Below are 15,158 nucleotides of genomic sequence, written 5' to 3' on the forward strand. Positions count from 1 at the left end.
TTGTAGAACCGTCTGGCACTATCTTATGTTTACACGCATTTACCCTGTGACCTAACGTCTCTACTCCTAGGTATTTACCCGAGAGAAATAAAAGTAGATGCTGGAAAAAAAAAAAAAAGGAGGGGGGCATTCGCAAGAATTTCATGGCAACTTTTTCCATAATAATAATGGTTCGGGTCTGGGGCACCTGGGTGGCTCAGCTCTTGATCTCAGGGTCGTGGGTTCAGGCCCCGCCCTGGGCTCTGTGCCAGCAGTGAAGCCTACTTGAAAAAATTAGCTTAGTTGATTTATAGGGGTGGTTTATGTTTTCTCCATCAACAAGGAAATAGATAAATTTTCTTTTTTGATCATTTATTTTATAAATGATAAAATGGAATGAACTAAAACTTCCAACCATGTGGATAAATCTCAAAAACACGTAGAGAGGAAGCAGCCCATCATAAAAGAGTAGAAAATATATGATTTTTTGATACGAATAGGGAAAACTAATTTATTAGTTGGTGTGAGAAATAAAAAAAAAACCTGTTATCTCTGGCAGGGATTGTAGGGTGACTAAAAAACCATGAGGTAGTAGCATGAGGTAATGTCCTAGAGTGATGGAAATGTTCTATGTCTTGCTCTGGATGGTTGTTACCGGAATACAACTGTTAAAGTTCATTGAATTGAATACTTAAACATTTGTGCATTTGATTCTATGTAAGTTATAACTAGTTTTTAAAAGGCTAATAAAATATTGTAAAAGTCTATTTTTTTATTTTTTTAAATTTCTCATTCTTTTTAAGAAATTTGTTAAATTTTTATTTATTTATTTTTGAGAGAGGAAGAGAGAGAGAGAGAAAGCACAAGTGGGACAGGGCAGAGAGAGAAGGAGACACAGAATCTGAAGCAGGCTCCAGGCTCTGAGCTGTTAGCACAGAGCCCCACGCAGGTCTTGAACCTACAAACCGTGAGATCATGACCCGAGCTAAAGTCAGATACTCAACTGACTGAGCCACCCAGGTGCCCCTAAAAGTCTACTTAAAAACTGGTCAAGGGGCGCCTGGGTGGCGCAGTCGGTTAAGCGTCCGACTTCAGCCAGGTCACGATCTCGCGGCCCGTGAGTTCGAGCCCCGCGTCAGGCTCTGGGCTGATGGCTCAGAGCCTGGAGCCTGTTTCCGATTCTGTGTCTCCCTCTCTCTCTGCCCCTCCCCTGTTCATGCTCTGTCTCTCTCTGTTCCAAAAATAAATAAACGTTGAAAAAAAAATTAAAAAAAAAAAAAAAACTGGTCAAATTGAGGCGCTTGGGTGGCTCAGTCGGTTAAGCATCCGACTTGAGCTCAGGTCATGATCTCATGGTTCACAAGTTCAAGTCCTGAATTTGGCTCTGTGCTGAAAGCTCAGAGCCTGGAGCCTGTTTCAGATTCTGTGTCTCCCTCTCTCTCTGCCCCTTCCCTGCTCTCACTCTATCTCTCACTCTCGAAAACAAATAAATGTTAAAAAAACAAAAACTGGTCAAGTCAACCACCATTTTCTTCACTAACGTATTTCATGTCTTAAGTATAAGTATGGGTACCATAGAGGTTAAACAGTGGCTTTCGGGCTTCTGTTGGTGAGTGGGTGGTATAGGATAAATTAAACTATTTTTTAAAATTGTATAAATACTTATTGTTTAAATGCATATATTCCCATCATGTTATGTGTTAGGAAGAGTTATGACATCCTGTCATCCAAATAACTGGTGTCTTACTTTTATTTAAAGTTTGTCTTAATGCTTTGAAAGCTCGGGTAGGAAGACTGGCATAGGTCTTTCTCCCCCCCCCCCCCCAGCCACCTTGAGGAAAAAGCTTTGGTGTGGAATCAGAACCTCTCTGAATTAGCAATGAGAAGATTGCAACATGCTACGAAGGGAAGGATATGGTTTCTTTCCTGATGAAAGTGAAAGCAAGTACAGAAATACAGTTATGCTGCAGCCAGGGTTATCAAGATCAAATTGCTGTGGGGATTTGTTGGTAAAATATAGATGAAAAGCAACAGAACCCCCACACCTCACATTGATACCTTCATGGTGACTAACCTACATGAATCCCCCAATATATATATTTTTTATTTTATTGATCCATCTCATTGCAGCTAGGTTTTAATGGTGAGTGCAAAAAATGGAAAGACTGGAAATGCAAATTGGTGCAGCCACTCTGGAAAACAGTGTGGAGGTTCCTCAAAAAATTAAAAATAGACCTACCCTATGACCCAGCAATAGCACTGCTAGGAATTTACCCAAGGGATACAGGAGCGCTGATGCATAGGGGCACTTGTACCCCAATGTTTATAGCAGCACTCTCAACAATAACCAAATTATGGAAAGAGCCTAAATGTCCATCAACTGACGAATGGATAAAGAAATTGTGGTTTATATACACAATGGAGTACTACGTGGCAATGAGAAAGAACGAAATATGGCCCTTTGTAGCAACGTGGATGGAACTGGAGAGTGTGATGCTAAGTGAAATAAGCCATACAGAGAAAGACAGATACCATATGGTTTCACTCTTATGTGGATCCTGAGAAACTTAAGAGAAACCCATGGGGGAGGGGAAGGAAAAAAAAAAAGAGGTTAGAGTGGAAGAGAGCCAAAGCATAAGAGACTCTTAAAAACTGAGAACAAACTGAGGGTTGATGGGGGGTGGGAGGGAGGGGAGGGTGGGTGATGGGTATTGAGGAGGGCACCTTTTGGGATGAGTACTGGGTGTCGTATGGAAACCAATTTGACAATAAATTTCATTAAAAAAAAAAGAAAAAAACCCCAAAAGTGGAAAGACTAGTTACACATCTATTAATCTAGTCATACATCTATTAATTTTATACATCTGCTCATCCCAATAATAAACTTAAGGCCCAAATTATTTTAAAAGCCTAGCTACTTCCTCATGCATTTGACCTAAGAGTTCATCTGCAACTTGGGTCGAAGCATTGTACCCTGACCCTGTTACGGCAGCCTGACCTTGCCGGTGATGCCTTCCTTTGATATTACCCCTTATTGTTTACAGAATTCTTTCACATGTAGTAACTGATCTGATCCTCTCATCACTTCTGCGGTATTATTGTCTCCACTCTGCAGATAAAACAGAAGACATTTGGGGAAGCAAAATCACTTGCTCCTGATCACATAGGCGAGTAAGTGGAAGCGACAGGACTCTCATTTTCTATGACACTCCAAAACAGCTCCATAAACATAGGGACTCTCTCATCTCAGGTGAATGGACAGCACAGCTATGTTGAACTAACCTAAAGCAGGTTTCCAAATGGAGTATTAATATTTTGTATCTTTTGCGGCACAAACATGTTACAATTTTTATTAAATTATGGAGTCTAAATTTCCTTTGGATTGGAATCAAAGTTACCTTTCACAGCAAACCTAAGGTACAATCAGGTTCTCAGTTTAATTCACTGCATTCAACAAATATTTGGGTACTTACCATACTAGAAATATTTAGACAAGACTGCACTAAAATTTTTTTAAAAAATGTTTATTTACTTTTGAGAGAGAGAGAGAGACAGAGAGAGAGAGAGAGAGAGAGAGAGAGTGAGCAGATGAAAGGCAGAGAGAGGGAGACAGAGAATCTGAAGCAGGCTCCAGGCTCTGAGCTGTCAGCACAGAGCCCAGCGCAGGGTTCAAACTCACAAACAGCGAGATCATGACCTGAGTGGAAGTTGGACACTTACCCAACTGAGCCACCCAGGCGTTCCCAGACTGCATTTTAAAAAAAAAATTTTTTAACATTTGTTTTTTATTTTTGGGACAGAGAGCATGAGTGGGGGGAGGGTCAGAGAGAGAGGGAGATACAGAATCTGAAACAGGCTCCAGGCTCAGAGCTGTCAGCACAGAGCCCGACATGGGACTCGATCTCACGGACATGAGATCATGACCTGAGCCGAAGTAGGACTCTTAACTGACTGAGCCACCCAGGTGCCCCCAGACTGCATTTTTTTTTGAATTTTTTTTCAACGTTTATTTATTTTTGGGACAGAGAGAGACAGAGCATGAACGGGGGAGGGGCAGAGAGAGAGGGAGACACAGAATCGGAAACAGGCTCCAGGCTCTGAGCCATCAGCCCGGAGCCTGACGCGGGGCTCGGACGCGGGGCTCGAACTCACGGACCGCGAGATCGCAACCTGGCTGAAGTCGGACGCTTAACGACTGCGCCACCCAGGCGCCCCTCCAGACTGCATTTTAAAGTCTTATCCCCCAGTATTGGCCCCACAAGCCAATAACTAAATCATTCTTCATTCATCAATGAGCTTCATAGAAATTGACAGCATTTTTCTCCAGATACGGCTGTCCTTATGGCAAGTCTTTAAACGCTGCATTTTACATCAGTAAGGTGTTTCATACAATCCTGACAATTCCTTCCCACATCTCCTTCTCAGAAAGCTCTATTAAGAATGTGAAAGTCACTAAATTTAAATGGTAGCATTTAGCTTTCACTGAGTTGATGTCTTACTGTAGATCTAGTTAAGAAGTTTTCTGGATCTCAGTGCAACAATGTGAGTTACAAGCAGTATTTGTTGATTGCATATATGAGAACATAAATGGTATTTAGAAATAGTATAAATAGGAGGATAGTTTGTGCTAGAATAACTATTATAACATCTATTATAGTAGTGATGGAAAATTTCCATCTCTCTTATTAATTCAAGGATATTAAAGATCATATCTAGTAGATCAAACATGATGTTATAAGCAGGTTCAGAAGTAATTTGTTCAATTATTTTTGAAGTTATTTTGATAAATGCTGGTCTCAGGGAATTGTTTTAAGCTCTAAAACTGTGATTTCTTTATAGATATTAAACTGAGAAAGCTTTCAGGACAAAAATAATTAAGGACAATTGGAGTTTTTCCATCATATTTTAGAAAGAAACTAATTATGTATCAGTAATATAAACTCTTTCAAATTGCACATTGTCTATTTGCCAGAATGGTCCAGAACTTAAAACGTCTATCAAATACCATTTCTGATGGTATCCCAGAATGTGTTAAGAGAGGTAAAGAAACTGCGTGTGTGTGAGATTTTTAAAATATCACGAAAAGCTTTTCATTTTGAAACTTTATTTGGAAAAGATGAGTATGAATATGTGATCTGATTGTATTTGTATGACACTTCAATATGCATTGCATCTCAAAAGGACAAGAATGATTACCCCCCCCCCCCCCGGAACGGTTGATAACTAGTCACGTTTCACAAAATGTACATTGATAACTAGTTACATTTCACAAAACGTCTGGGCGAGTGGAAAGCAAAACTGAAAAGGAAAACGAAAAGATCTCCATAGTCCTTTGGTTTGGTCCTTCTGCAAGGAACATTTTTGGGCAGGAGGGCCCCCTCCTCAAGGTAATTTTTCTCTGAACCCCGAGACCTCCTGTACCAGTCATTGTGTTTTTGTTCACCTGTTGGGCCTCCGTGCCTCCCTTCACCTATTCCCTTTCAGGGTCATTTTGTTTTGTTCTTCTCCACCACCTTTGTCTTGAACACCAGATACTCTTGACTGTATCATACACCTGAATCTAATATAACACTGTCCGTTAACAATACTGGAATTAAGATAAAAAAAACTTAATTAAAAATATGTATATAAAAGAAAGAAAAACAGATATTCTGGGAATCATCAATTCCTTCTGTGCTATAAAACTTATAGTTTTAACATTTTGCAACCTGGATATTTGCCTTCCTATGACTTAATTTTAGGAGAGGTTTTTACAGTTTATAATTAGAGTTACTATTAATATTAGTATGTTTTTTATTTGGTATCAGGAATCATTATTGAATTCTGGGCTGTGTTTCCTGGGGCTCCCTCCCTTCCCTGAAGATCCTTTACTAAGGGTCGTTTGCAGCACCCGTGTTTCAGGAAGAACAACAAATTTGGCTTTGCTCCTTGTCCCTAATCAGATTGCTAACTCAACTCAATCTTTATCTCCCATCTCCTTTCCTCTCCATTGGTGTTTTATTATTTTTCCAACTCAGAGGAGCCAGACTCCTAGATTAGGCATTTCTTGAATTTGCGTATTGTAATCTCATCTGCTCGTTTCCTTAGGCAGTCCTTGTACATTGGTAATTCTCTTATTATAAATCATTATCTATGAAACCATTTTGTTTTCCCACAGGACTGTCTGGAACCCCTGCTGGCCTATCCTTAAAGAGTTACTCTGAAGTACATCTGTACTTACTCAAAACATTTCAAAGGAGTAGATGTGTATTTCTTTACCTAGGCAAATCAAAGTTTCTGTTTTTATTTTATTTATTTATTTATTTATTTATTTATTTATTTTGGTAAACAATATAATTACATTTTATTTTTTTATTTTTTTAACTTTTCTTTCTTTTTCTCTTCAATATATGAAATTTAAAGTTTCTGTTTTTATTTATTTTTTTAATTTTATTTATTTATGTATTTTTTGGGTAAACAATATAATTACATTTTTTTTAACTTTTCTTTCTTTTTTTCTTCAATATATGAAATTTAAAGTTTCTGTTTTTTAACACTAGACTTTGAATGCCTTCAAATTGCAGAGCTGTCAAAAGATTTTTATTTATGTGTCTCTCTTTTTTTTTCATTTGTATATCTCTCTATATACATATCTATAGAAGTAACGTTCATGCTGTTTCGTGTGGATACGGAATAAAGAAGAAAAGGAACGGTTTTGTAAAATAATCAACATACCGTGCCTAAATGTTCATTTGATAAATGACTATGGTCTAACATTTTACCTGTCCTAAACACAGCTGTTTTCCCATCTTGCTCTTTTGGGACTTTTTGCTTCTTGGAGAGACACACACACACACAAATCAAACTTGGACCTGGCCAGTGAAAATGGATTTTACAAAGTCTGCTCTAACGATAGTTTCAAGAATCTTAAAGCAAGAGGAGACGGTAAATATCCTTGAATGAGACCTGTTACTGCCTGATGATGAAGGCTCCAGTTATATCCGTAAAGGAATTAGAGGCAGAGCGGGAAGAGAACGCAGGTCTCCCACACTCTGTTCAGTACACCATGTTGAGTGAGGCAGCCCCGTGAGCCTTCCCTTGGCCTACATTTAACACACATTTGATACTCTGGGTTCTAAACCCTCAACACGTTAGAATTACCATATTGGATGTGAGAGGAAGGGAAGAAGTTGTGCCGTCAAATCTGCTGTAACTTGTCAGACAGGAGATGACAGTAAATAATGAGGTCAGAGCCCAGTCACCAAAACCCAAATCCAGCAGGCTGAGGCCCCTAGGAGAAGGGTAAAGAGAGAGCCTTATGCATCTCAGAAGTCCTAGAATTTACCACTGCTTTTAGTAAGTACTGGTTTTAGTGGGGAAAAAATCATTAAGTACTGGTTTTAGTGGGGAAAAAATCATTAAGAAATGGATAAATTATGTTCACCATAGGTGATCTGGAAAAGCAGAGAAATGCCTCTGAAGTTTGGAAAGACAGGCAAAATGAATAAAATTCAATTCAACAGTTTTCTAAATGGGTGCAAGTATTACCAGTTTTGTTTTCCTACTTTTAAAAACGTCAGTGGATATTAATCAGACAAGAACGTGGTGGCTTTGTTTCTTGTTTGAAATTTTCTGTATTAAAAAAAAAAAGAACAAAAGAAAAAAAATAATTACAAGCCTTTTACTGAAGGCATTTTAAAAGAGCTTTTAATGAGCACTGTTGGAGAATTAGAAACAATCAAATATTGCTTATAGGAATAATTCAGCTAGCTACAAAAATAGTTCATAAAGAATTCTCATGCCAGTTATAATGTCTATCATCAAAAAGATAGGAGATAACAATTGCTGGTGAGGATGTGGAGAAAAAAAAAAACCCGCCGTGTACTAGTGATGAGATTGCAAATTGGTGCAGACACTGTGGAAAACAGTATGGAGCATCCTCAAAAGATTCTAGACAGAACTACCTTGGGGTGCCTGGTTCGCTCAGCCAATGGAGTGTCCGACTCTGGGTTGTGGCTCAGGTTATGATCAAGCCCTGAGTTGGGCTCTGAGCTGAGTGTGGAGCCTGCTTAAGATCCTCTCTCTCTTTCCCTCTGCCCCTCTCTTCTGCTCATGCTCCCTGGCTCGCTCTCTCTCTCTCTCTCTCTCTCTCTAAAAAGAAAAAAAAAACTACCAGATGATCCAGAAATTCCACTTCTGGGATTATATCTGAAGGAAATCAAAATAGAATGTTGTGGAGATATCTGCACCCCCATGTTATAGCATGTTTATTATTTATAATAGCTGAGGCATTGAAATAACCTAAGCTTCCATCGACAGATGAATGAATAAAGAAGTTGTGATACACATACACACACCCAGGAATATTATTCAGCCATAAAAAAGAAGGAAATCCTACCATTTGTAACAACATAATATGCATCGAGAGTATTATGCAAAGTGAAATGAATCTGATAGAGAAAGACAAATACTATACGATCTCACTGATATGTAGAATCTTAAAACAAAACAAAACAACAAACTCACAGGAAAAAAGATCAGATGTGAGTGGCAGAGGCCAGGGATATGGGGTGAAGTAATTGGATGAAGGTGGTCAAAAGGTACAGACTTTCAGTTATAAGATGATTAAGTACTGGGATATCACATACAATATGAGGAATGTAGCTGACACTGATATATGATATTATATGATATTATATGATATATGAGAGTTATTAAGAGAGTAAATCCCAAGAGTTCTCACCACAAGGAAATAATTTTGTTTTTCCTGTTTTTTTCTATCTATATGAGACGATGGATGCTACCTAAACTCACTATGGTAATCATCTCACAATGCATATGAATCAAGTCATTATGCTATACACCTTAAACATAAAAACAATTCTATTTGGGGGGAAAATATGTATGATTATAGGACTATGTGCTTTAACTTTTTTACAGCCTATGAACATTTCATGCTGATTTCACTGAGTATGATCAAAGGGTCACAATTATCGGGATATTTGATTAAACATACCAAGCGCAAAATGTCAGCCTTGAGTAATTTTATCTGAATAGTCTGGGTTACCTTACTGGTCAAATTAACTGGATACTTGCCAAATTTATGCCATTTAGAGATAGACCCTCTGCGAGAGGAGTAATATTTTGGCATTAATTTTTATAAGTAGGTAGTTGCTGATTTTTCTAAAGATATTTAAAAACTGTTGAATTTGTACCTAGATAGTATAAAAAATATCCCTTTCTTTGCTGTTACCTATCCCACTTTACAGATAGTCATTAAAATACAAAAATGAAAGAGTATAAAAATTTTGGAAAATTTTCCGTGTGTGTGTGTGTGTGTGTGTGTGTGTGTGTGTGTGTGTATACACTTTTCTATTTTGAACAGATTTGATTTCTGTTCTGCATTCCATATCAACAGGAGTGTTGGAGTCCCTGTCACCAGTGCTTTCCTTTTTGTTTGTTTGCAGTCACCTGGGCAGCCTCGTCACCGTTCTCTCCAGGCAGCATATGCGGTGGCTGTGGGACATCAGCGGACGGAAGCCATTTTGGATAGGCAAGTGTCTGCGCTGAGGAGGGAGGCAGGAACATGAAGGAGGCGTCTCCCTCCCATGGGCCAAATAATTGTGGTTTGCAGTAACAGGCAACAGTTCCATGATTGGACAGTCTATTTTTTCTTTTTTGGAGGGAGCACCCAGTGGATGGTCTGCCTTTTAAAACTCATTTTAGTTACACAATGCTTTCATTTTTGGAGATCTATCTCAAAGAAATAATAAGGGATGTGGCTTGGACTATAGGATCAGAGAAGTCAACAAATGGTATTTCTAAAAGTAAAAAATTAGAAGCACTTGTCAATAGGGGATGGTTAAATAAATTATAGTATAGCCACAAGAAGGAATATTTAATATTTAATGCTTTTGTAAGGCATAAAATATTAAAGACATAACAAAGTGCTTTATGTTTATTATTTCATTCAAGAAATACACGTTGGAAGCATATTATATATAAAATACATAACGTATTGCATTTGTGGCAGGTGCTAAGTAAAAAAGCAGAGTCCACAGCGATATGAAGCAGAAAATAATTATGAGAAAAAATTTATACACATGTGATATATATATGCATATGGTATATACATATGCATATATAAAGAAATACGTTAAAGAATTAGAAATGTTTGCAGCTATTGACAAGTATAGGCGATCTTAATTTTATCCCTTGTTTTCTGAAGTTTTAACATCTTCAATTTTAACAAGAATACAAATCTCTTCAGATTCTATTTTTAGAAGTAGAATTCTCAGGGCGCTTCAAAGTCAGTATTTCCACCGTCTGACCTTGAAGGTATTGGATTTCAGGGAACTGTACTAAACCCAATCTTGGCTTCTCCGAATCTCTGTAATACTTAGTACATCTCGAAATTCTGAAATTTTCTGAGAGTATGAAGCTAAAGCTAGAGGAGACATTTTCTCCACTTCCACAATGACTGATTTCAAGGCTCTGTTCCCACAGAATACTTAGGCATAGCATCTTCTGATCAAAGATGCAAGGAAACGATCCGGAAGGAGAGATAGTTCATTTTATTCTACCCCAAAATATTGAGGGAGGCTCACTCAGGAGGTTATAGGTTATGCAGCTAAGACTATTTTCATGGTTAAATTTGGTTGAGAGATGTCAGATCATGCTGTTACAGGGGATTCTTTTCTGATTTTATTCTCTTTATTTCTATTATGAAGGAGAGCGAGGAGGAGGAATGTTTCTTTAAGAAAAATTACAAAAGCTTTGCAACACTGAAGTGTAATTTGTAAAATTGCCAGTGGGAGTAGAGAGGCAAGTTGAGAAAAGCTGCTTTTTGTTGGAATTATAGCAGACTGAAAAAAAATCGTACGTTCCAGACTAAAAATAATATGTAGTTAAGCTACTTTCGAACATGAAAACCGAGAGATTTAAATAGCAAAGAAGAAGAACTATAGACAAGAGTGTAACCTGTTTCCCTGGGATAGGAGTTCTGCCTGTGGAATAAAACGAATAATAATTGCCATTTATTAGACATGCATGCGTGCTGTGAAACGTACATGCATTATCTTATTTCATACTGAAAATGGCCCTCGATATACTATTTTTATTCCCATTTCTTAGATGAGGAAACTAAAACTCAAAGTGGTTAACTAACCTGCCCGAAGATGCTCAACTAGCGAGGATTTGGATTCGGATCGGCCAAATGTTCTCAACTGTGTCTTAGGATTCCCAGATCCTATTCTGTGTTTCAGAACGTAGGCTCATGTTTGTACATGATTGCTGAGATTAGAGCAAGGGACTGACGTGATACCCAAGCATAAATGTAATAAAATAATTTGGCACATTCTTTGGTTCACATCAGGTTTGAATGACCAAGTGCATGCTGGCCACTGGGAGTGGATTGGTGGTGAACCTGTCGTCTTCACCAACTGGAGGAAAGGCCCCCCTCAACGTTCAAAGCCTGGGAAGAACTGTGTTTTGGCTCAAAGGCAAGGGAAATGGCAAACGCAGGACTGTAGCAAGAGCAAACCTCACAGTTACGTGTGCTCCAGGAAACTCGAAAAGTAACTAGCCTTACAGGTGCCCACTTGGAATTTCTCACCTATTTATTTACAGGATTTGTACATGTTGTTCAATGGAAGACAAGGTGTCATGATTGACTTGGTACGTTGTTTTTTTTTAATCATAGTTTATGAGTGATTCTATCTGGTAAAAAAGGAACATAGAAGAAGAGTTCCAGGAAGATCGATCAATGAATATTTCTTTAGGGAAGACAGACAATTCTTGGATTTCAATACATTTCAGAATAAATACCTGAAGTATTATATGGTCCAAGATATGCTGATTCCAGGAGACTCCCACCCTGACCCCACTCCATATCTGAGTCAGTACCAATTTCATGGTCCTTGGATTTTTTTTTAATCCCAATATCTCAAATGAGCCCATTCCAAAATCTGTATTGCTGGTGCTTCTCCCACTTCAGTCTGAGTAAAAGAAATTCTACCGGTTCCTTAAATCACAGTTGAGGTGCCATCATTGCTTTGTCCCTTTGGAGGTCTTTCACATGTGAAACCTAAGATAAGAGGCTGTGGATAAAAAGGAGTATTGTCCGTGGTGGAAAAGGAAGGCTTTACATGGGCGAATCTCACAGATGGAAACTCATTTGCAAAGCTCTAGTTCAAGTGAGAATCCAGAGGCTACCTGTACCCCAGAGGTCTACCCATCACCACTCGTGAGACAGATTGCTTTCTTCAATGAAAACGTTGGCCTTGTACCATGCCAAAGCCAATCGTTCCATTTCCCTGGCCTTATAGATTCATGAGAAATCTGAAGCCACACGAGCCTCTCTTTTCATTTGTGTGTGTAGTACGCAGTGACATTTGTCAAGGACGTTTGAAACAGAGTATATGTGAATGAGGGTTACAAGTTGGAAGAAAAACGCTGCTTCCTCAGAAGTGTCCCAATGAACTATGTTGATGAACAAAGAAAAATAATACTGAAAACAGAGCCATTGAAAACCTATATTCTCAGGAAGGATTTTGATATAATTTTGAGCCCTGAAGTCTTTAATATTTGTAGAAATGGCACGCTAACTTGATTCGCTAACATAAAGGTACCTTATTAATTTGTAATATCAGCGGAACAAAACATTTTTGTACCAGTGAGACGTGTTGCAGCCTTACAAGAACTCCCATCTGAAATCAAGGTTTAATTACAGGAAATTAGAAATTTACTTCTGAAGCATGCGTTCTAAATTTTCCTCTTTTCATAATCACTGAAAAGAACGGTTGTGCCAAATGTAACTTTCTCTCTGAGCGCCGGTGTAATTTCAGCATCAAAATGGGGTTCCCAAGTAGACGAAAGCTTTGGTGCAGGTTTTATTATAATAACATGTTCAGTAAAACTAAAATAAACTGAAGAGATTCAGTCCGGTTTCTGGATATAACGCATGACCAGCTTGTTTTATTTCTGCTCATTTATCAAGATTTTAGTTATTAGAAGTATTTACAAAGAGCAGCTGGGATAAAGTTTAGGTATTAATGGCATCGCAGAGTCAGAAGGCTCCTTACCTTAGGTATCACGAGTAGTCTGGACTGATACAACATCCAGATCTCTTGTAGGACACAAGCATTCTCTAGTATTTAACCAAAAGATGCAAAACCCGCCCTCCACACCAGCTCCGATCCTTTCTGGTCCACGGGCCTCTGCAGTGTGGGCAGGTGAGATGCCAGTTAAAGAAACGATGAGTTGTTTACCTAAAGAGGTCCATCCGAGGAGGGAAAGTAAAAATTCAAGAAATGGAGAACTCAGGGGCCACTTCTTCCTACTAAAACCCTAGGACTATGTTAACTAGTTAAAACTGGGAATCCAGAACCATGGCTATTAAGTAGAGCCTGGTCAGTGCGGTAGATTTTATCATACTTTTCTGAAATGACAATGATATGTAAGTGTAATTGCAAATGTTAGCACAAGGAGTGGGTGTTTTGATTCGTATAGTGACTAGAAATACGAGAATAATATTTTTTTTTAATTTTTTTTTCAACGTTTATTTATTTTTGGGACAGAGAGAGACAGAGCATGAGCGGGGGAGGGGCAGAGAGAGAGGGAGACACAGAATCGGAAACAGGCTCCAGGCTCTGAGCCATCAGCCCAGAGCCCGATGCGGGGCTCGAACTTGCGGACCGCGAGATCGTGACCTGAGCTGAAGTCGGACGCTTAACCGACTGCGCCACTCAGGCGCCCCGAGAATAATATTTTTAAGTATTCCTGCTTGTGAAGGCAGCAATCAGGTTGTAATAGCCAAGTAATTGAAAGAAGATAACAAACAAGCATTCGGACAAGTTGGGCAGCTGGGCAATATTTATCATGAACTTATTCCTTTCTCATATTCCTTTCTCCATTCCCCTTTGACTCAGGGGGGAAAAAGAAGTAAATGGTTGTCATCTGAAAAATAAACAGACACACACACACACACACACACACAAGCAAAAAAAGGAGCGGGGGGGGGCACCTAACTGGCTCAGTTGATGGAATGTGCAGCACTTCATCTTGGTGTTGTGAGTTTGAGCCCCAGGTCGGATGTAGAGACTACTTAAAATCTTAAAAAAATTTTTTTTTAATGTTTAATTTTGAGAGAGAGAGAGAGAGAGAGCACGAGTGAGGGAGAGGCAGAGAGAGAGGGAGACACAGAATCTGAAGCAGGCTCCAGGTTCTGAGCTGTCAGCCCAGAGCCCAACACGGGGCTCAAACCCACAAACTGCGAGATCATGACCTGAGCTAAAGTGGATGCTGAATCGACTGAGCCACCCAGGTACCCCAAAAAATAAAAGCTTAAAAAAAAGTAAATTATCGTCATGTTCTCTCCGCCAAGATCGGTCATTGTCACCTGTCAGGTTCTGGTGGGAGCAGGAAGGAAGGAAATGGGGTAATGGTAGAACAGGAAGGGGAGATTATAGGAGAGAGGAGAGAAGGGTTGAGCAGAAGAGATGGGACAGGTGGTAGCTAAGAAGGAGAGCATCAGAAAGAAAGACTTACGTGCCACCCGGCTCTTCTCCCCAGACTCGAGTACCTTAGGAAAAGTCCCCTCTATCCAAGAGCATCAACCCAGCTAAACAGGGTGTAGCTTTTCAGTATCCTGTGATCTTTGCTTTTTAACCAAAGCATACATATATATACATATATATGTATGGCATATATTTTGCTAAACATAAACTTAAAAACAGATGATAATTATTTCATCTCCTTCCAAGGAATGGTAAAAAATGAACCAGGTGACCCTTATTTACATTTCCATTTTTGTATATTTTTAACGTTTATTTATTTTTGAGACAGAGAGAGACAGAGCATGAACGGGGAGGGTCAGAGAGAGGGAGACACAGAATCTGAAACAGGCTCCAGGCTCTGAGCTGTCAACACAGAGCCCGACGCGGGGCTCGAACTCACGGACCGCAAGATCGTGACCTGAGCCGAAGTCGGCCGCTCAACCGACGGAGCCACCCAGGCGCCCCCTATTTTTGTATATTTTTAATACAGCCAAAAAGAACACGCACATGTTTTTTCATGAACACTATGGTTCTGTATAATTCAAACCAAGAACTGGTGCTGATTAATTTTTGCAACCAAGCCTCACGTTCAATGTACTGTTTCTAGTGTTGTATCAAAATTAATAAAATGATCTTATTTCTACT

At 39.0% G+C, this 15,158-nt stretch overlaps 1 protein-coding gene across 9 annotated transcripts in view; it reads left to right on the forward strand.

The window, feature by feature from the left end:
* Nucleotides 1–15,158, forward strand: part of FREM1 (FRAS1 related extracellular matrix 1) — a 285,770-nt gene that overhangs the window by 262,422 nt on the left and 8,190 nt on the right. For 8 of the 9 annotated variants that reach the window (XM_047830262.1, XM_047830266.1, XM_047830264.1 and 5 more), the window contains 2 exons: nucleotides 9,426–9,511; nucleotides 11,333–13,501. In XM_047830262.1, coding sequence (XP_047686218.1) covers nucleotides 9,426–9,511; nucleotides 11,333–11,538 — 292 coding nt within the window. In that variant the 3' untranslated portion in view covers nucleotides 11,539–13,501. Of the gene's footprint in view, nucleotides 1–9,425; nucleotides 9,512–11,332; nucleotides 13,502–15,158 lie in introns of those variants that run through there. The other variant, XM_047830267.1, reaches the window with a different exon arrangement.

Source organism: Prionailurus viverrinus, chromosome D4 (assembly GCF_022837055.1).
Source record: "Prionailurus viverrinus isolate Anna chromosome D4, UM_Priviv_1.0, whole genome shotgun sequence".
NCBI classification, from domain to species: Eukaryota; Metazoa; Chordata; class Mammalia; order Carnivora; family Felidae; genus Prionailurus; species Prionailurus viverrinus.